Source organism: Passer montanus, unplaced genomic scaffold, assembly GCF_014805655.1.
Source record: "Passer montanus isolate IOZ18808 unplaced genomic scaffold, ASM1480565v1 scaffold20, whole genome shotgun sequence".
In the NCBI taxonomy this organism is placed as follows: Eukaryota; Metazoa; Chordata; class Aves; order Passeriformes; family Passeridae; genus Passer; species Passer montanus.
This window is the reverse complement of record NW_024366592.1, coordinates 4,479,148-4,502,022: the sequence shown is the minus strand read 5'-3', so window position 1 is coordinate 4,502,022 and position 22,875 is coordinate 4,479,148. Positions and strand designations below refer to the sequence as shown.

General features: G+C 42.8%; 1 protein-coding gene across 4 annotated transcripts in view; it reads left to right on the top strand.

Moving 5' to 3' along the window:
* The first annotated feature begins 920 nt into the window (after positions 1-920).
* IQSEC3 (IQ motif and Sec7 domain ArfGEF 3) overlaps positions 921-22,875 on the top strand; it is a 97,715-nt gene continuing 75,760 nt past the window's right edge. For all 4 annotated transcript variants that reach the window (XM_039708250.1, XM_039708253.1, XM_039708251.1 and 1 more), the window contains exon 1: positions 921-1,449. In XM_039708250.1, coding sequence (XP_039564184.1) covers positions 935-1,449 — 515 coding nt within the window. In that variant the 5' untranslated portion in view covers positions 921-934. The remainder of the gene's footprint in view (positions 1,450-22,875) is intronic.

Here is a 22,875-nt window from a genome sequence, read left to right as displayed (position 1 = left end):
CCCCTAGCAAATCTGCAATAAGCCCTAGCTTTCTTCCAAAGAACCTAAAGGGCACCAACAATTCCAAGCAAGTTCCTCTAACGTCCATTTTCCTCAGAAATTGCTTCTGAGAGATTAACCCTACATTCAGGTTACACAAAGGACTTTGAGGTGCTGGAGCAAGTCCAGAGAAGGGCAGTGAAGCTGGTGAAGGGTCTGGAGCTAAAGTCATGTGAGAAATGGCTGAGGGAGCTGGGGGTGTTTAGCCTGGAGAGGAGGAGGCTCAGAGGAGACTTTATCACGCCCTAAATTCCCTGACAGGAGGCTGTAGTGGGATGGGGAGCAGTCTCTTCTCCCAGGAAAACAGCGACTCCACAAGGGGACTTGTGAGTCAATGACCTCAAGCTGCTCCAGGGGAGCTTTAGGTTGGATATTACAAAAAATTCCTTCACTGCAAGAGTAGTTAAGCATTGGCACAGGCTGCCCAGAGAAGTGTGGAAGTCCCAAATACAAGCAGACATGTCTCTTAGTGCAGTGCTTTAGGGGGCATGGTGCTTTTCAGTCAAAGGCTGGACTTCATGATCTTGGAGAACATTTCCAACCTTAATGATTCTGTTTCTCATCAGGCGAGCTAAAACCAGGGACGTTATCCACACGGCAGCCAAAACTAGACACAATTACCTCAGTCAATTTGGGGGAAAAAAAAAAAAAAAAAAAGAAATCGCCAAGCCACCCTGGATAACGAAAGCAGAGGAAGACTCAGAGACGCCCCTCGGGGAGAAGAACCCCGGCTACGGGAGGGGTTGCGAAAGGCTCCGCAGAGGGAGCAGCCAGGCGGCACCGGCAGCGGGGCGCGGCCGGGTGGGCAGGGAGCGGCGGGGGCAGCGCTGCCGAGGGACCGCCGGGCCGGGACGCAGGGACGGACGGCTCCCGCCCCCGCGCCGGCGGCCGGGGCATGGAGAGCCTGCTGGAGAACCCGGTGCGCGCCGTGCTCTACCTGAAGGAGCTCACCGCCATCGTGCAGAACCAGCAGAGCCTCATCCATACCCAGCGCCAGCGCATCGACGAGCTGGAGCGGCGGCTGGACGAGCTGAGCACCGAGAACCGCAGCCTCCGCGGGCAGCAGCAGCAGCAGCAGCAGCAGCAGCAGCCGGCCCCCGCCGAGCCGCCGGCGGCCCCCGCCGAGCCGCCCCAGGGTCCCCCTCCCGAGCAGCCCTCGGCGCCGCCGGGCCAGTCCGAGCCGCTTCAGCACCACCAACAGCTCCCGGCTCAGCCGCCGCCGCCCGCGGGCAGAGCGGCACCGGCGGGGCCCGGCGGCGGCGGGCGGGCTGCCGGCCACCAGCACCCCGCGGCGCAGCCCCACCAGCACCCCGCCGAGAAGGACGGCAGGGACAAGGGCTGCTGTGCCGCGCTGCTCCAGCACAAGCCCCCCCAGGCCATCGGCAAAGGCGTCCTGAGCCGGAGAGCGGAGTAAGTGCAAAGGGGAGAGGGGGCGGGCAGGGGCGGCGGAGGGGAGCGGGCGGGTTACGGCTCCCTCCGGGCCCGCATCCAGCCGGGAGCTGGGTTATACCCCCCTGCAGCCCCGCAAGGAGGGAGAGGCAGTGTGTGGGTGGGTGGGGAATCCCTCCCTCGATGCGTTCTCGGGGAGAGCAGGCAGAGTGCAAAGAGGAGCCAGGATGCTGCTTCCAAGACGCGTCAGCCTCGCGCTTCACTGCGCTCATTCCCGTGCAGAAGTGTCTGTAGCCCGTTCGGAGCCCCCCGGGCAGCTCACACACGGCATCGTGCCCTCATTGTCTGTCACAAATAAATAAGTCCGTGATCGACGATGAGTGCGGCTTAGCCCCGGCACGGAGAAGCCTCGCAAAGCACAGCAGCGCTGTGGTCGCTTCTGCTTGCCTTAAGTTGCTGGTATCTGTGTAAAAAACCCCATCCTCGCTGGAGTGAGCTGGGGTTTTCCTGCCCTCGCTGATGTAAGGGGTGCATTATATTGCACGTGATGGATACAGATGCTGTACTTAGGCTTGACATTTAGGGTGCCTATCGCCCTCGCGTGTGGGCTGTCTTTTTTTTTTTCTTTCTTTTTTTTTTTTTTGGTGGTTTGTCTTTTTGTTGGGTTTTTTTGAGCTTTTTTTTGGTGCGTGGGCATCTGACACTGACCCAGCTCTCCAAAAGGACAAAGTATTTTTTGCTGGTCTCTCGTCTTCAGTGAAGAAAGCTTGACTACTAGCGCTGGATACTGAAATGTATTGGGTGTGCACGAATGTATAGTAAACAAGGATGAGCATTCCAGCACTATAGGTGGAAAGGGCTACTACTGAAGAGCAACATTCTCTTGGATTATGTATTCAGTATATGCCACCAGTTCACCAGCTGGTAATTACAGCTGCAGTCAGTATTGTAATTCCCTTTGTTTCGGCACTTGGAAAGCAGGGGGATGTTTTCTGGTTGAAAGCCAGAGTTAGTAAAGTTAGAAGGAGAAGGAGCATAGTTTCTGCTGTGGCTTCTTCTAGATAGGAAAGAAACTAACATAAGTAGTAAAACTAGATCAAATGTCTTTCCTGGAGTTGTCTCTATTGTCTTTGTTATAGTGATGTCAAAACAATTGAAGTGCACAACACACAAGTACATATGAAGCACACAAATGAAGCACACAAGCCCAAAACGTCTTCCTTTTCTCTTTTGACAATTTAAATAAAGGGACCCTTCTCTCTCGTGTTTGTTTTGAACACACAAGCAGAGCTACAATGTCAAGCTGGATTTTCCACTGGTGTAAGTAGAGTTACACCACTCCATAACAGCTCAGCATCTGTCATGTGATTGTATGAAAATCAGTGAAGGTGTTGCTGTTGAAAGAAAGGCTATTAAAGGAATAGGTATGGTCAAGGCATACTTGAATCCCAAAAAGCAGATGCTTGCTTCTAAAATACTGCATTGTAAGACTCAATTTTTCAATCACAACTTAGAGGAAGTGAGTGGGCTCCTCGGAGTATTAATGCAGGTAGTAAGCCTTTGCAGGATCTGGCTCTTATTCATCATGAAATAGCTGGAGTTTAAAAAAAGAAGTGGGGCCAGATCCTGAACCCGTGCCAATTGGTGTAAATCCAGAACAGCATAGTTTGAATCCCTCAAGTCAAACCGCTAAGAAACCCAAATAAAAATGCATAATCAACCTCACTGTGTTTTAAGGAGTGACTCCCTGCAGTGAAGGCTCTGTAAGAAACATCATCTTGGCAAGGGCTTTCCTTGCTTCTGCACAGAGTTTCTAACATACGTCATTACACAGACTGAAGAATCAATTTCTCTGCATAAGACTAAATACTTCCTCCTTATCCTGCTCCTTTTGCAGTGGGCTTTGACTGGGGGCAGAATTGTAGGGTTTTTTCCTTCATGCCAAAATGCACAAAGAGAAATGCATTAAGAACACAGCTGATTGCTGGTGTATCATATGATGATCTTTCTGTTTCAGAGATTTAGATAGAAGGTTGGATGGAGCCTTTTTTTTGTGGAAAGTCAGGGCTGCTGCTGGGGATAACAGAGCAATCCCTGCAGCGTTCTTCGCTCAGGAAGATTAAAATAGACTGCTTCTGTTTCCTTCTATAGCTTAGGCAAAGCAAAATCTTTGTATAGAAAAGCAAATATGAGAGATGCCAAACAGTCTACATTTCTCACTTCTGCAGGTTCTTTTTTCCCCCCACTGATTATATACACTGAGTTTCATACTCTCTCGTCTCTGACTGTTAGAGGGAAATCAAAGAGCCTGCAGAACGTAACTTAAAGGCAGCTTGGATGGAGGGTGATGAGTCTTTCACCTCTAATTGACAGGATGCCCAATATACCTTATGATTCAGCTCACCAACCTCTGAGTTGTATTTTTGCTCTTGTGTGACAGCAGGGGACATATATGTTAACTCCAGGTATCTGCTCTCTCTTCCTTCCTCCCCCCAATGTCCAAACATGTTTTTCCCTGTTATAAAGTCTGAAATTCAATGTTAATTATTTTTTCTTTTCTTAGCCAAGAGTAGAGGACTGACTGCTCACTACAGAAAACGGCCACTCTAAACAGAACAAAAAAGATATTTTAGCATCTTGGGATACAGTGGCTAAAAGCAGGGGTTAAAGCAGCACCCAGGCAGTGCCCTGCTGTCTCTGCCCAGTGATGGAATTTCCTTTGCCTTCACAAAACAGGAGGTTCTGGCAATGTGTTTAAGTGTGGACCTGTGCTGGTCCTTCTCACCACAGACACAGCCCACAGATTTTGCTCATTTTGAGTCAGGTTTGAGGTTTTTTTGCAGCCCAGCTTACCTCAGGCTCTGGATAGAAGTGAAGACCTGAGCTTTTAGACACATGTGACTATTCACGTCAGCTGGAACAGTCTTCTGCAAGGGATGTCTTCTGCAACAGAAGCATCTCTCTTATTTTAAGGAAAACTTAAGTCTTATTTTTGCTGCTAGTTTTTGTAAAAACTGACAACTTTTCTTTCTTAAAAGCTTTAAAAAACCAAAAAGAACCACCAAATCCGAGCAAAACCTACATCTTAAAAGGGAACAAAACCAAGATTATCTCTGGAAATGGAAGGATTCCTGACCTATGCAGAGGCCCCTAATTGTTGCTGCATGTCTTTGTGTGGGAAAGGTGGTACTCAGCTTCCCTATGAAAGGAGAGGAGGAAAAGGAGAGAGATTTTTGCAGAGATTTTCAGCAAGAATTAGGCTGATTATTATTCCATGGCATCTGTCTCTTTCTACCTTAGGAGGCTATTGCATAAGCACCTCACAGTTTTAAAAACAAAAAAATAAGGTCATTCGTCATGGAAGGTTTTACTTCAAAAATACAGGTTGCCAAATTAGCATAGCTCAGATCACCCTTACCAGGCAGCCTCCTGTCTTCAGGGACCATCCCCAAGTGTTGGCAAATTCTGCAAATGTAAATTTTCCATCCCTTCTTTATCGGAATACAACCTTCCTTGGCAATCCCCAGTACCCTTCATTGAGTATCAGGGAAATGCCACAGGGTTGAATTTAGCAGATTAAGTCTAAATGATCCAAATCCTGCTGGTTTTTATCAGAGAAACTCTCAGTAGGAGCTGTCTATGGAAGGACTTCTGTTCTGAGCCCAGGCATTAGCAGGAAAACTCACTCTGATAAATACAATTAGAATAATAGCTAATAATCCTTTATAGTCCCTTCCATCAAAAGACATGGCTGCAATTCACAAACATTCTGTATTAAAGTGGCATTAAAGTCTTCTTTTAACCATGTCATCAACAGTGAAAAGAAGACATAGAAACAGTCTTTGTCTAGCATGACATAATGGATCTAAGTATTGTCTTTAAATTATTATCCTGTGTTTGGTCTACAAGATAACTCCTTACTCAAAACCAACTCCATGAACTCTTAGAAGAATTTTTCTAAAGTCACATTTTCCCATAGGTCTTAATGCTTATTTTGGATTTGCATTAGACTGAAATCTATATTATTTTACTTCGTACTGAATTAGGATAGAGTTTTTTATCTTGGTAAAGAGGCAAGTTTTAAAAGATGATGTTAAAGTCACTTATTGCTCTTGTGTTCTGAGACTGTTTGCTGTTTTTTGTTAATTTCAAAAGCTCAATTATGTAACTTTAAAATGAAGATATTGCATATGCAGAGGTGCTGTTTTCCATAATTTTTCTTTTTAACTATGCGTTGATGTTCTATTCTATGGATTATCTCCAGGGTAAAGACATTAGAAAAAAATCCTACTGATTTCAATAGGAGCTAACAACAACTGTAAATATTATGGTTTACCATTAACATATTTTGCTATATTTGCGCATTGCACCAGCACAAAAAAAACCTGCAGCAATTAAAAAAGAAGATCAGAACAATTCCAAATGTCTTGTGTACCCCAGATATCCATTGTTTTTTTTACTTTGGGCACACAAGGAATGCTACTTTTGCCCTCTTCTTTCAGTGTCTAAGATTTCCTCCAGCATATTTCAGGGTTTAACTCCCTTGAGCTTTCACACACCAGAAATAGTTGCATTGGTGCTGCCCTGGGTTCTGCAAATCCCTGCTAGCAATGTACTGTCTCAGCATCAGAAGTTATTTGGAGTAGAGTGCTGTAAGCAGGTTTCAAATGACAGAGGTCTGCATTGGCACAGCTTCACAGATGCTGAAGTCCTGCTTAGATGATTTCGGCATAAAGAGCACACTGAGAGGAAAAGAGAAAGTAGGCTCTCCTTTGACTACATCTAATTTAGAGTTATATCCACACTGCTTCCATTGCAATCAGCTAAGACATACTTTATAACATATAACATACACTTGCAATCAGCTAAGGCATACTTTATAACTTCCATTGCAATCAGCTAAGACACACTTTATAACTTATACTTTATAACCTGCACTGTACCTACAGCAGGGCCTGTAAAATCCTGGGCAGAGGAGTATGGAGTTACTGATTCACGACAATACTTAAGAAATAATAGATGAAGTGGGAGATGGAAAAGGACTTCGTTTAGGAAGGGTTCAGGATGAAGTTCTGGCTATAAAATTGCTGAGTAAGGACAGCACGAGGACTTCCACAGGGATAAGACTTCAGTAGGATACTGTATAAAGTCCTAGCCAGAGCAATACAGTGTGAGGGTTGAAATTTCTCTTGTGGGAAATCTTCCTGGTGGGATGGGATCATCAGGAAGCAATATCAAGGAAGGAATTTTTGTGAAACAATGTCTAGCAGTGCTTTGGATGGACACCTCCTCTCTATCTGTGTCCTGAGCCCAGTTAGAGCAGTACCTGGAATAGCCAAGACCTGTACTCATCATTGAGCAAGAGGAGCTGGGGGCTGAAAACAACAGCAAAGAGCTGAAATTTAAAATACTTAAATAAGAAGGGACGCAAATGCATTATTTTGTGGGTTTTGGGTTTTTTTGGGTTTTTTTGTTTTTTTTTAATGAGATGGTGATATTTTTCTGTCACTCAGCTGTATGATCTGTTGCAACTAGAACTTCTGTGGAGGCAAAGGTACCTTTCTTCCATATGCCTTGTGTCAACCCATTTGCTGTCACTTCCCATGCAGATCCAAGTTAAGGCTCTGTGGGAAGACTTTAGGACCAGTGGACTCACATGGCAGCACTGTTAGCATTCAAAATAATACCCCCATGGCTGCTTGGAAAAGTATTAAGGGGAAAATGTCCCAGCTGAGTAGGTGTTACAATGCCCTTGAGGATTTCTGCCAGGGCCTCAGTGCCAGGTGACTCTTGGGCTGGCTGCCCCACTCTTGGCAGCAGCTGGCACTTCCACATCCTTCATTAAATGGTGTGCACAGGAACACACAGTTCAGGCATGGTTCACACAGTTTATGCATGCAGCAGGTGGCTACTTATATGAGATAGACTGTACACATTCCTATCAACGCCATATTTGAAATTATTTACACTTTTAATCACAATAAATCAGAGAAATCTCACCTCAGGATGCTCATCTAGTCCTTAGATAGTGCCAGAACAGAGCCTGTCAGCGAGAATTTGGGTCTTCTCTTAATTATGGCATCTACTTACTCATTTAAAAAATAATTAATAAGATAAAATAATATGCACTTCTGCAAGCAAAAATATCTCTACACAAATATATAAATTAGACTGTAGAAATTTCTCAGCTATATTTTTTTTCCTTTTGCCTTGGAATGCAGGTTGAAACAGGAAAAAAGAGCTACTGCCTGTCTTTCATAATCTTTCTGTACATAGGGTTTATTCATCTTCTGCTTTCATGTTATTTTTCCTAAAAATGCCATTTTCGCTTGCTTGTTTTCTTCATTCTTTCCTAGTTCAACAGTGGTTTATTTCCCTTTTTCAGTCTCAGTTATGAAACCTTTTGTTTTTCTCCCTTAGGAAAATGTTATAGAAAGCCAGAAATAATTCTCTGTTTAAGAGATGGAAAATATTTTATTTGCTTTAGAATTGCTTGTAGCCTGTGCTTGTTACTTGGTCCACATTCCATGAAACCACATAAAAGCAAATAAGAAAAAAATAAAAGTAATTTATAAAGACAGAGTCTGAAATGTGACTTTTTCTTTTTTCCTGATTCCTAAACATTATATGTATATATTCCTTTCTTTTTACCACAAAGAGGTGTACCCTGAAACTGGTATTATCTTGTATTCATCAATTCTGGAATATGTAATTTCATTTCGTTAAGCCCTAGGTGAGAAAATTACAGTCTTGACTGTTGGATTTGTTCTGCCCAATGGCTCTATTTAAGATCTCAATTCAAGCATTGGACTAGCAGTCCTAAAATCAAACTTTAATGCTTCCTAAATTTATTTTTAACAGACTTGTGATGCTAGACTGACCCTTTCATCTCTATGTATTTTAAGATCTGTGACAAAGCAGTTGGAGATCTATTGTTGTAGGCAGGTAAATCAGGAACAATCCTTTTTCTAAATTCCAGCATAGGAAGCAGCCTAAAGCTCCTGTCCTTTCTTGCAATGTGTACTGCAAGGCAATAGGTATATTTGCACATAAAAAGAATGTATTTGCATGAGCATTTGTCCACAGAAGTATCTCAGAGCCAAGCTGAAACAGCACCTAGTTTCTGTGTTTTTTACATGCAGAAAAGCAAATAATTTGCTGGAGGAAATCAGTGCATCTTTACTGATGTCAGTACAGGCATGACAATTTGCATCACCTGAGGATCTGTGCCAGATTTTGTGTATCTGTCCTCACACAGGAATCCACATCCCTCCACTGGTGTAAATGAGTGCTGATAATAGCAGGGCATAGCAATGCATAGAGATAATAGTGAACAATGAGAAAACCATTAAGCAGCATTCTCATTCTTCCTGTAATAGGTTTGTGATGTTCTCTTACAGTATTTTAATATAAGGTGGTAGGAGTTTTGTTGCTTCAGGGTTATAAAGATATATTTGCTCTTTAGATAATGATTTTTTTTTCTTTTCTCTGGGCTGTGTTTGCATAGCCTGCTTCTCACACAGGTATTATTGCATTATTTTATGCTCATTGCTCAGCTCTTATTTTCATATGGTCTGAAGTTGCACTTCCTGAGAGAGATAGAAGTGGATCAATATCTTCTATGATTAGTCACATCTAAGAGAGAACATTTTGATGAAATTGAAGTGATTTTAAATATAAAATTAAATCTTATCCTTCCTGCCCTCTCTAGCTGCAAACAAGGGGATCTGTGATCTGCAGAACTAATGGAGCTTGGTTTCCAGAAGATTTATGTCACAGTTACATTTTCTGATGTGAGTTCTGATCTAAGCTTCTCCTGGTGTTGAGGCTTTTATAACCTCTCACTCCAACATGGAGACTTCTCTGTGGAGAAATGGCTTCAGTTCACTCAACAGCCTTTTCCTGATAGGAGAACCTACAAAGTTCTCTCTGTTACACCCTGCCAGCTACTTTTATGGAACTTGCTAGAGGTTAGTACCTCTGAAATCACTGTAACTGACTCAAACTTACTTGAAACTCTCTGTGGGATTTGCAGTTACAAAGCAGAAACCAACACAGACACATACACACAGAGAGAAAGAGAGACACACGCATAGGAGGAAAAAAGGAAAATATTGTATGGTCACAGAAATCACATTTTGCTTAGGAGCCCAGGGAATAAAGGCCAAGTCCTAGATCAATGAATCAATGTACTTCAGATGGCTGAACAGTCCTCTCCAAATCTGTGACCCTGTCTTGGAACTGGTGTTCTAATAGCTGCTTAAAAGTCTTGGAATATTAAAGTTAATGAAGAATTGGGGAATTACTGTAGGAATTCAGGGGACACACAGTAGAGGTTTGCCACTGGCAAATGGAGTCTGTTGCTCCTCCTGGCTTTCCATATGAAGTTGGTGGATCATCTTGCTCCCCCTGCCAACATTTGCATGGGCAGGGGCTGCTGCTGAGGAAGTTACTCCTTAAGAGTTTATATTTGCTGAAGCTCACTAAAGCATCTATGTCATTCTCAAGAAAAGTAGGAAATTGACACTGAAATCACTATAGATCTTAAGGAGTCTTGGGATATTCTTCAGGTTTTGCTGAACTTTGGATGTTCCTTCAAATTCTGACCTTTCTATTAAAATTCAGGACATTGCTGTCAATCTGTTTGCCATGTTGGTTTCTAGGCACTCCTCTGAAGTGGTTCACATTACCCTGCTCCAGTGTGAGAATTGCTCTTGCACTGTTTCTTCTTCACCCTCAATATCCAGCATCTTGGTATTGCAGTGCCTGGGTGGACCCTGTCTCCATGGAGCATCCTTCAATCTGCCTCCTGGAGCAGTGCTGTTTGGCCTTAAAGCCAACAGAATTTTTAAGTGATAGCATTTTTGAAAAGAGAGGGTATTTCTCCATATTTATAGAGATAATTTCCTTTCTTTTTACCTCAGTTAAGGAACCAAGCTCAGCCCTATTTTTTTTTTTCCCCCTTGTGAGGAATCTTGATTCTGCCTCTTTTGGGCAGTTCAGCTCTTCAGTCAGTTCAGAGTTCTCACAGATGTCCTTTTCTTTAATTTGCTGGTTTTTAATTTGCAAATTCATTCCCTGTAGGGCACGAGTAAATTGCCTGTGTCTGCCTAGGTACTCACATGGCCCCCTTCACCACAGTAGCTGAGTATCTGGATTTGTCCTGATGTCCAGGGTCACTGGAAAACTAACCTTCACCTGAACTAGCAGGGAATCTGAGGAATCTCCCACTTTTGCTCTGAGGATTCACTGATTCCCATGCCAAAGACCTCTCTTCAAGTTATTTCCTTCTATAATGTTCTGTGCTAATAAATCTATGTCCAGTCAAACTTCTGAAGTAGATAGAATACATGGCTCAATAATCCATGTTATTTTACAATCTATGTAGGTCTAAGAGCCACATTCTGTCACCACTTAAATGCAAATCTGCTTGGCTGCATTCACTTAACTAGGTGGCTTCAAATAGGAAGAGACATGAGATAACATCATACACATCTTCTGATGTTCCAGATGTTCTTGAGCTGACTTCTGTCCCACCACTGGAACTAGTTAGAGTAGTTCTGCATACTGTCAGATTCTCTGCGTACTTTCCATGACGTTAATTTGGGATGGCACAGCCAACTGCTGTAAAGCCTCTCCCAAGAATTCTTTATTACTCACATGGGGACTGTGATCCCCATGTTAGCTTCAGGAACATCCAGTGCTGTTTGCTTGTTTCTGCTGAGAAAGGGGTTAAACTTTCTATTTCCTTCTATAATGTTCTGTGCTAATAAATCTATGTCCAGTCAAACTTCTGAAGTAGATAGAATACATGGCTCAATAATCCATGTTATTTTACAATCTATGTAGGTCTAAGAGCCACATTCTGTCACCACTTAAATGCAAATCTGCTTGGCTGCATTCACTTAACTAGGTGGCTTCAAATAGGAAGAGACATGAGATAACATCATACACATCTTCTGATGTTCCAGATGTTCTTGAGCTGACTTCTGTCCCACCACTGGAACTAGTTAGAGTAGTTCTGCATACTGTCAGATTCTCTGCGTACTTTCCATGACGTTAATTTGGGATGGCACAGCCAACTGCTGTAAAGCCTCTCCCAAGAATTCTTTATTACTCACATGGGGACTGTGATCCCCATGTTAGCTTCAGGAACATCCAGTGCTGTTTGCTTGTTTCTGCTGAGAAAGGGGTGAGTTTCTCCTTTTTGTTAAACTGAATACAGAAATATTTTCTTCACTAGACATGCTCTGACTGGAACTATTATACCACCTTTATCACCTCATTTACCATGGTCCTACACAGCCATGTGTGCAAGCTGATAGGGAATACCAGATTGTATCCTCATTGGAAGAAAAGTGTTACCAAGAAGTTTAAATCTCAGATATTTAAAGGTGTTTATCCTCCCAAAAATGGAAGAAAGAATCTACTCGTTTTTAAAGCAGGGATCAGACTTCTGCCAAACTCTTTGCTTTCAGCAAGTTATTTTAGAGGCAGGCAGAAGAAAGGAAGTGCTGTGGCAGGGGAGGAGAAGAAGAGGATGAGAGGCATCTACAGTGTGTCTCTACTCTCTGCTAAGGGCAACCCTCAGGCTGGTTTTAAGTCTATATTAACTCAGTCTTCAAATCCCAAGGCTGGAAGCGTGGCTAGAGCGCTGCCTCAGGAGTACACCCCGGCAGTGTGCACATCTGCATGCTCCCTGAAGCTCTGCAGCACTCAGAGATAGGATGTGTCATAATTTGGGCTTCAGCAGAGGTTATCTGTGCAGGAGGCTGTGAGGTGATGGAAGAGTGGAGAGCAGTGGGGAGGAGTTACAAGGGTAAGGGGAGAATACCCAGTGAAACTGTAGAATGCAGAGGGGCCAGGAGCCCCAGCAGAGGCTCCTGTGAAGTTTTTGAATGTGTGGTTCATTTACATGTGCAGCTGTAATGATGCTGGGGGAGGAAAGGAATGACAGGGGTTTATGTTCTATTTTTATGAAGCCTCTCGCTGAGGAGAAATTAATAATAAACAGCAAACACTAAACATTATCCTTAACCAACTGGTTGAAGCCCAGTAGGCCACTCCTAGGCATAAGGAAGGAGCCCACTGCTGCATGCCCAGAGTTTCTGTGACCAGCTCTCATCACTGTGGGGTGAGAGGTTTATCAGATCTCATAAAGCAATGCAGTTTAACCTGGCTGGACAATGCTTGGGAGATCTCCAAGAAATACCCAGAGTGCTAAGAGAGGACAGTGGAGTATGTCTGCAGATAGCATGATTTTTGGGATGTCTCTGCCTGCCATTAATGCCTCTGTTTTTCAGGTTAAATGTTGGGGGTCCCCTCACAGGATACACACACATACACACAGAACCAAGGTGTTTTCCAGAGTAAATTCATCATCACACACCTCTCACTGTTTTGTCTCATTGGCAACAGGCCTCCTTCTGCATTGTCTTCATCTTGTGAACTTGTTTTCTTTTGTGTGATGTAGGTTTGAGATGCTGACAAATTCTCACTAAGCAATTTACATCCTGCTGCCTCAAGCACAAATAGTAATATAAAATAAAAGGAATCAAAGCCCATGAATTTGCTGCAGCTCTTTACAAGGCTTCATTGCAGTCTGCTATGGCCAACTCTCAGATCTAACACCAGAAACACTTGCATTTAAGAGATGAGCACAAATGCACATTAATGTTACATTTTAAAGTGCTTTAGGAAGCAATGCACTTACTCACATGTGGAATATTGCTAGTAAATGTCCCTACCAATATCTAAAAGTGCATCAAGTAGCAAGCATGTAAGCTCTAGTATACCTCTAACCATGGCAAGATCTTGTGGCAGGATAAATAATAGAAATACCATGAAAATGTAAGTAATAATAATAGCAATAATAATAATGTCTCGTCTGCATTACTGTCTAGCAGTAGACCCTTCAGTCCTTACAAATGCAGGTCTCATTTGACAGGAGGGAATGGAGACATGGAAAATGTTTTGCTAAAGTTCACCCAACCAGTCAAAGCTGAGAGTAAAACCTGTGTCCCAGGGCTCTGATCTGTCAAGTAAGCACAGTGCCTTGAAAAAAAGAGACAAATGGGACAAGAAGCATTAAATGTTATGAGGTCACTTCTATGGCATAAATAATATTGCTCTAAATCATGAAGTCTGATTTACTCCCTGGACAGCTTGATAACAGAAATAATTTTGGCCAATTAAAGATCTGTAATTTGGCCAAAAGTCCTTAACAGACATTCATGATTGGTGTCAGTTATGAACACTAGAAAGAATGAGCAGTGGAGGCTGGAAACAAAACTGAATATTGACTTTGAGGAGGAACTGAGACACGTGGTTTCAGGTTGGCAGAGCTGTGAATGTGTATTATGTGTAAGTCCAGCAAGGCTTCTTGCAGCAATGAACCATGTATGAGTTGCACAGAATGATGAGGGATAGAGAGAAAAGGTAAGTTAAGACTCTGTTGTCTGCTGCTTCAGTCTGCTTTGATGGCAGAAAACTTAACAAGTACATGGAAGACACCAGAAATATTCCTCTCATGGAAGGCAAAGGAAAAGCCTCTTACAGAAGCAAACACTGCATGCAGCCCGGGGAAGCAAGAAGTAATTATCACACACAGAAGTGCATGTCAGTGAGTCGACAGAGTATCTTCTTCAAAAACACTGCCTAGCAAGACACAGTTTCTCTTCCCACTGCTGTATTTCCCCTGCCCCTGTTCTCCTGTTAAGTATGGAGCCATAGAGGGGTCTGCAGCCTTGTCCCCTCATCACCTGGCACAATCACAGCAGAACATGCAGTCATCAAGTCACACAGACAAAGTCTTGTGCTGTCAGATCTTTCCTGCCTCACCCGAGAAGAGCTCTTGTATGATGGATATGTCTGGCTTAATTGGATTCTGGGCTGAATTTTAATGTCCAGTAATAAGAAGAGCATTTGTGTTTGCTCATCCGTCCTGGTTGTTGTACAGGATTTGAAGGTAACAAGTTTCATTAGCTTATCCTGATTAGCTTTTACCCAGGGATATCACTTTGAAATGGATCCCCCATCCTGCCTGGTTTCCCACTCTGTTCTGGGGCAGACCCAGTGGTTCCCAGACCCGAGTGCCCTGTGGCACACTCTGGTGCATGGATGAGAGCAGGAACACCGAGGGAATTCTCACAGAACTGGTACCACAGTCAGTGGGTGTATTCAGTGTAGACCTAGGCTGCAGAGGTGGCAAGGGAGGTGTGCAATGAGGGCAAGCATGCCTTCAGGATGTGAATGTGCCTTGGATGTTTATGGAGTTTCTCTATCTTACCAGGAAGGGGTTATTTGTGTTTGTTACTTTCTCCTCTCAGGTTGTACTGTAGGACAATACTGATTTCTTCAATTTGAAAAGACTTGGGATCTTGGAGTACCACGCTCTCACTCCCTTGTCATTATCTTCCAGCTCTGTTTTTTTATTTCTCCATTCTGATGCTATTTGCTGCTGTTGAATTCCCTGAGGTGAGCACTAACCAGAGGCACAATTAGTAACTGTTCTACAGGGATCCAGTGTGGCACTAGTTGGAGATATTTCACAAAAAGTAGTTAAAATATGACCAATTTAATGACATTTCTCTATTTCTAATCCTTCTGTTAAAGTCACAAAGAAAAGTTAGGACCTGAGTGCCTCCTTGTAGTACAGTGGCTTTTGCAAAGATAGCAAAAATGATACTGGCCTTCAGGAAAAGACCTCAGAGCCCTTTTCCAAACTTCACTGGCTTCTTCCAGACAGCACTTCCAGTTTATTCTCACTGAGTTCTCCTTTGTTCCTCTTCCTCACTTGCTATTTTAACCTCTTTTTGCCCAAAACCTCCGTTCTACAGCTCTGCTTTGAGAGCAGAGTGTGAGAGCTACACTGTAGTGGCTTTGTTTGAATACAGCAGTGCTGAGAGCAAGGCTGTGAGGAAGGTTTCTGCTGCTCAGTTCCCAGACAGCTCTTGGGAGGATGAGGAGCATGGCATGCCAGCATGTACTGAACAGTAGCATAGGTAGGATGAAGTGGCATGTGGATGGTACACTTGTATCCCAATTAGAATATGTCTCCCTTTCCCTCTAGATATGCATCTCTGGCAGGCAAGTGAAGTCTAAAAGAATGAGGGATTCAAAAGTACATAAACTTATAGAGTCACTCCCTATTGTCTATGAATTGTCTAAATGAGATGTGCTTTATGTCACCTCTACTCAGTTTTTATAGCTGGTGACTTACAAAGGTTTCAGAAACCCACTCAATTAACAAAATCATCAGTAAAGAAAGATAGAAGGGAATATTTGCCCAATGTTTTTTTTTAAAGAACTTCACATTTAATTGTTTTATTTAGTGGTGCAGTGATGAATACAGAAAAAAGTCAGTTCTTTTGGCCTGTGTTTTCTGCATCAAAGAGTAATATTCTGAACCTGGGACTAAAAATGCCACAGAGATATCTTAGGAGAAACTCTGAGTAAGCAAAAAAAGAAGTCATGCTACAAGAATGAAAAACTAAGTAGAGCTTTCTAAGCATGAGGAGCCAAGCTTGGGAAACTTCTGACAGAGCATGAAAAACTACAGGTGGGAGTTCTCAGTAGGAAAGCAAAATGCAGACTGAAGCAAGCAAAATGCTGTGTACCTGTCACCCAGTTCCTGCCCTGAGCTGAAACAGAGCCACAGTTACATGTGCAACTCAAATCAAGCGTAGCCTTCCTCAGTATCAACCCTCAGACCACAGTCTGTGGAGCTAAAAGATTCCTCTTTGAGGAGGAGTCCCTCTCTCCCACTCTTTCACACATCCTCTTTTGCCCCTTCATTCCTGAGCTGTTGTAGCAGATGTGTTGTGGCAGGTGCTGTGGGATGAGCAGCAGCAGTTTTGCTTTGGCAAAAAACATTTATCAGCGATGTATTTATCAATACTAGCGCTGCAATGGAGGATTCTCCTATTTAAGCTGAAATAGTAGGTTTTGACTACTACCACTACTCTCTGCTAGCTGGGGAGATCTATGGCAGACCACAGAGTGGCTACCATGCCAGTAGGCTACCACATGTTTGAATTAAGATAAACTAAAGTGAGCTTAGTGGTGTTTGTCTACACTTTATGACGGTATTTCTGTGGGTGACAGCAAATCCAAGTTTGCTCAGCAAAGATGCTGTGAAAATCCAGAACTACATTTGTGAGGTTGGGGTTGCTGGGCAGGATTGAGGTGGATGCAAGAGGTCTGCATTTTAAGGAAAAGACATGGGGAACTGGAGGACGTGATGCTGCAGGACTCAGATGAAGACTAAATGTTGTGCAAAGGACTAGCTGGTGCTGCATGTGGCAAGATGGGTGAAGGAGAAAGACTGGAATAGCATGAAAAAGAGGATTCTAATGCTTCTAATCCACACTGGAAGAACAAGCAGTAACTTACACATCTTTCTGCATGAGCAGCAGAGCTGTGTGGATGAGTAGGGCTGGGCTAGCAGGGTTTGGGGGCACTGGCAGCAATATGGGTGCTCAGGACTAAGCTAAAGCAGGTGCTGCAGGTGGGAAGAGCTGCAGAGCTGCACAAAGGGAACCTGCCTGCACTCTGCTTGCCACAGACAGTTGCTATTAATTTTGTGCTTCCCCAAGCGCTAATACTCATATAAATTATGAAGGAAAAAGAGAAGTTCCTCAAATGAAGAGGGAAAGGCTCTGTGGATTCATATTTATGGACTTAGATAAAAGAGAACTTGATAGGGATCTGGAAAAGTGACATCTCAATTTTATCCTGGTTGTGACAATGATGACTGCAAGAATTGGCTGATTACTTGCCACTGACTCCTCCCTTTCTCTTGTCCTCTGTAAAGTTCTGTTTCTCATGGGCTCCTTTTCACTGAACAGCTCAGGTTGCTCTTTGTCCTTACAGCCTTGTGATCTCTACCAATACCAAACCAGAAATCACCTCATTTACTGACAGGTATTCTAGTTAATAATAGCAAGTCCATCCACTGAAGATGTTCCTGGCCTACTTTGCAAAACAGGAATGCTGTTTCAATGGCACAATGCTGGCATACACGTGGGGATGCTTGCACCCATTTGTGTACCTGCAGGTCACATACAGTCCATGCACCCCTGAGAGCTTGGGATGTCCCATGATGCTCACCAAGACGTATTTATAATGGTGGAAAGAGCTGAAAAATCTCCTGGGTAGAAAGCCTTGCTGAATTTCCATGCACAGGATTTCTCTGTGTGTGTAGGACTGTTTGGGGATTTGACTAAGAAGAATATAAAACAATTTTCTGAATCAGTCTTTTGATGTTGCTGTTTTAATTATTAATTACATAAGAATAGGTTTTTAAGAAAAGATAGATGAAGCTATGTCCCAAACAGCATTCAAACCAGTCTCCAAAATAAAGATTTTTTCACAGAATAAACTATAGACCTAAAAATAAAATTACTGATCTATTTTGTCTGTTTCCAGTGTTTTCCAGATGCTCTAGTGTGACATTCCTGTTCTGATACCTTGGGGCAAATGGAGAGTAACCATGGAAGGCAATGAAGCCAATCCAGCTTCCACAGCCATGAACAGGCAGAAGTGAGGAGAGCAGGGGTCCTGGATGTTCTAGTGGACCTGCAGACAACAGATTCAGATTTAATAAAACTTTTAGTAGCTGGATTGAGCAGTTAATAGCAAAAGTTATTTCAGCCTTGGTAGAAGTACAGGCTTGCATTGCTAACTGAAAAACAGATCTTGAATAAGCAAACAAGAAGAAGGGTAGCACTGTACCAGAAAAGGCTGTTGTCTGTGTGAGAACAATTAGCTGTGGCAATGGACGTGCCATGTGTCCCAGTGCCACAGCAGATTTTGGTGCACTGCTGCGTATTTCAAGGTTCATGCCCGTCTGGTTTAGCACAAGTGAGACAAAGATGCATGGCTAAATATTTTTTTTATCTTGCAGTCCCAGTGCCACAGCAGATTTTGGTGCACTGCTGTGTATTTCAAGGTTCATGCCTGTCTGGTTCCAGCACAAGTGAGACAAAGATGCATGGGTAAATATTTTTTTTATCTTGCGTTTTAACTTTTAGCCCAAACAGATTTTTATTTTCTAACCGTGATAAGTATGAAGTCTTTGTTACCCTATTTCCTTCTTTTTGTTGAATTCAGTCAAGGATACTGGAGAATCACAAATAGGAATGACAACACACTTCTTTCCGTCAACACTCCAGTATTTAAATAAAAAAAAAAATCAAAGAAACTTATCATCACCAAGACCTCACAAAATGGAACGTAAGTTACCCTGCCTTTATCCCTCTTTCCCTACTTCTTCCCTGACACTGCTGAGAACAAGAGCCCCAGGTTTGTTTCAGTAAGGATCTGACACAAAAGAAGAAGGTGAATTTGAATAAAAACTGTGAGAGGAAAGGAGATATGAAATTAAAAAGACAGTGTCATATGAAGGCATCCTTTATAAATGCTAAAGAACAAAAAGCAAAACACTTTATTGTACCTTGCATTTCCCTGCCAATTATTTAGAGGGACACAGGACAGCAACAGTCAGTTTGTTGTAATACCTGCATACTTAATCAGTTGCCTCTGTTCAGCCTCCTCCTTTATCAGACTGAGGGTCTTGAGACAGACAGCAAGCCTTCCCAGGGAGAGATAATAAAGAGAACACTGATACAAGAACTTGGTAAGAAAAATTAGTTTCAGGAGAGTGATTTAATGTAAAGGGTCTGGTAATCACCCCAGACCAAATGCTGCCTGACAACAGTGGTTTTTATGAAGGAAGTTAAACACCAGAATCACTCTGCATGGCCTGTCCTTCAGAAGGCTGGCCTAATTAAACAAAGCAAAGCAAAACAACAAACAGCTGGAGGAAGGAGATGAGGCAGTAGCTAATGCTATCAACTGCTACATTTCAGAGGCACATGCCATCCAGGAGGCACAAAGCTGCAGCACATTGTGCACCATGACACTTCATCATCCAAAGTTTCTGCTCCTGCATCAGACAGGCTTACTGCTTGGCATGTTGAGCAGCCCATTCCCAGATCCAGCATTGTTGTTTTGAGGAGAGCTACAGGTGAGGTGGTGAGTTTCCCATTCTCAAATGTGTGAGTATTGCTTGATCCTAGAGGTTCACAATTACCTCACAGCTTATTTCAAATGGAACCTCTGGATTTGTCTTTGAGGACCAACCTCCAGATGCATTTGAATTCCAGTTTGGTAAGATTGTACAATTTAATGTTTTTCTTTCTTCTTGACTGAAATTCTCCATTTCTTTCCATTATTAACAATTCTTCATCTTACCTTTCTTGGAGTACTTCTTGGATTGATGTAAAAGCCCTAACTTTATTAGTTGCCAAGGCAGAATTGGGATGTCCAAACCCCATTTCAACACTCCCCATCCACCTCTGGTACTTCCATCACACTCTCTCCTTTTTTTTGTTTTGCTCCCTGGAGGTTTTTCTTCCTATGAATCTCCCATTGGTCAAAACCATCACATAGCTACAAAGACAGAGGAATTTCATCTGAGGTCAAACAGTTAAGTGTCATTCCCTTGATCTTTTTATTTTGAGAAGCAGAGGCTACTACAGTCTTTCTGAACCATTAGAAGCAAGAGAAAGGCTGAGGAAGGTGAAAGAAATCCTGGCATCTCCTAATTTCATCCTGACACTTGGAGCTCTCAGTACCAGCTGTAAAAAAGCCACTGGCTCTAGTTCCTTGCAGACAAAAGCAGTTGTGCTGTAGATGTCTAGTGGCAAAAATTCACAGCACTTTTATTCTGTGTGCACTGCAGGCAGCAAAAGACTTTCCAACAAACTTGGAGCCTCCAGCAAAAGAGCAAAAGAAGAGAAGCCAGAACTAGAAAATGACACAGAAAGACAGCAAAAGAAAGCAAGAATATTACACAAGTCTTAATTACTGTAAAAATAAAGTGTGATAGCTCAAACTCAATGACCCTGGAAAGCAAACCAAGCTGTCTGTGGGAGAGAGTGAGGATTAAAAAACACAGATAAGCTGAGGAACACTGATAAAGAATGCAGAAAATGCTTTGGGGTTAGAATCTCCCAGAAAACAAATGGAAGAAAGGCACAGGCTTACATATGCACAACCAAAGCAATCCCTCCCCAGCCATAACACCTCAGCAGCCCACAGTTAAGGAACCTGTCTGTTCCTAGGTATCCACAGAATTTTGTTCAGGGCACTTTGCACATGAAATGACAAACCTGTTGAGTTGGACTTAGATGATCTGCATCTTTCATATCTACATAGAGGTTATGAAATATTGAGTAGTATAAAAGAAAAACCCCAACCCCATAAAGATTGAAAACACCATTACTCCTTCTCTGCTTGCTAACACGTCATTGGCACCTCCTGGCCTCAGCTGGGCTTGAGCTTCTAAAAGTTGAGTCAGTCTAGTTGCAGATATACCTTCAGAGATTTAAACTGTGGATTATGGAGAAGAGAGTCATAGGAAAGGTCACAATAATTGTCTTTCCCATTTTAAGGATCATGACAGAAAATTTCAGACTATGACACTGAACTGTTGAGTGAAGAACATCAAAGAATGTTGATATATCAAAGAATATCCTTCCAACTTCTAATATCTTATCCATTCCAGCTAGCCACTGTTAGACTTCCAGAACCAGTGTAATATGGAGCAGTACACAGATGTGAAAGTTTAATTTCAGACTATGACACTGAACTGTTGAGTGAAGAACATCAAAGAATATCCTTCCAACTTCTAATAGCCATTCCAGCTAGTCACTGTTAGATTTCCAGAATCACTGTAATATGGAGCTGTACACAGATGTGAAAGTTCAATTCACCCTTAGTCTCTTTGCTATTTAATATTCCTAAGGAAAATCAGGCATGCATTTCCTTTCTTCATGGCACTCAGTATTCCCCAGCCCTACAGGTCATACCCAGAGCATCCCTTTGATACAACTAGGCAACACCACCTACTCCAAGCATATTCTCAAGGTGCCCATGACCATTCCAATGGATTCTACTTCTCTTCCTCTATGATCCCAGATCTGTGTTCTACTAGAAGCTTTGGTTTGCACTTTACAGGGCTCTTACACAGTACTGCAATTAAATTTCCATGCTTTTCCAATAGTTGTGATTCTCAGCATTCCTAGCTTGCGCTGAAGCAGTTAAGAAATCCTTTCCCTCTATACCCCGCCTTAATAAGGTTTTTCAGAAGCACTATTCCCTTTAGAAAAAAGAGTTGGTGAATTAAGGCATTCAGAGCATATGTAATTTGAAACAGTTCCATCAAATAATGGCTGTAGACTGGAATTCCCCTCCTGCCCTGAAGGACATAGTACTTTTTTTTTCCAACACAGAAGAATATGAATTTCCATTTACAGAATCCTTTTTCTTTCTGAGCACTCTGACCATTATTTGCCACTGAGACACAGCTGCCTCTGGGAGAGAAGGCAGCAGTTCCCTGTAATCAGAATTGCCATTTATTCCACAAAATCTGTTGTACAGGTGTTGGGCTGGTGAGCTGAGGCCAGGCTGTTATTGGTGCCCTGGTGATTTTTGTTAACCAAATGGAATTTGACAGAAGAATCCATGTTTAGATACACAAGCATGGAACAACAATAACAACAACAAAATTCCATTTAGTCTTACCAGGAGCTCAAGTAGCTTCAGCATTCCACCTTGCTGAGGGCACAGATCCTTACAGCACCATGCCATGGCTCAGGTGCAGTGGTGCCTCAGAAGGAAGGGTATCACTTATTGCAGCATCACCTTCAGGTTTTGTTGAAGTCTTCAATCCAGCTGCATGCCCAGAATGACTCACAGCAGCCATCTTCAATCCAGCTGCATGCCCAGAATGACTCACTTATAGCAGCCCAGGAAGTTTCTTCACTTGTGGGCCTACTGTGTATATCTAAACAGACCTTTCCAACTCAATGAAGGAGGTCTAACAATTGCAGTAAAAACTTGACACAGTCTTTCTGCTTTGGACTCACTTTGACTATGACCTTGCTGTGAATTCTGTCATTCTAAACTCAAGGATCTTACTCCAGTTCTTTCCAAAGGAGAGAAGCATGCTTTTGAACACGGCAAGGATACAACACAAGTAATGCCCAGTCTTATCCCTAAAACATTTCTAAGTGCCAGTCTTGAACTGGCTGAGCCTCAATCTGTGCCTGTTTCCACATTTTTTCTTTTATAAAGGCTCCTCATGCTGCAGTTTCCACTCATGAAAGGAAACAAAGCTATCAAACACAAATGAAAGGGTAATTTCCCTTTTTCTAATCCAGTCAGCTGCAACAACATAGTCAGAAGTGCACAAAGGCTGTTGCAAAGTGATGAAGAATCACAGAGAAGGTGATGGAGGTCTAGAAGCAGTAGACTGGCATACTCTTGTGGGAGCAGACAAAATCCAGCCTGTACACTTGCTTTAGGACACTAAAATAATTTTAAGGAAACCAGACATCTTTCAAGGAATGTTGGTTTCTGAGGATTTGCTGCAGTCATGTG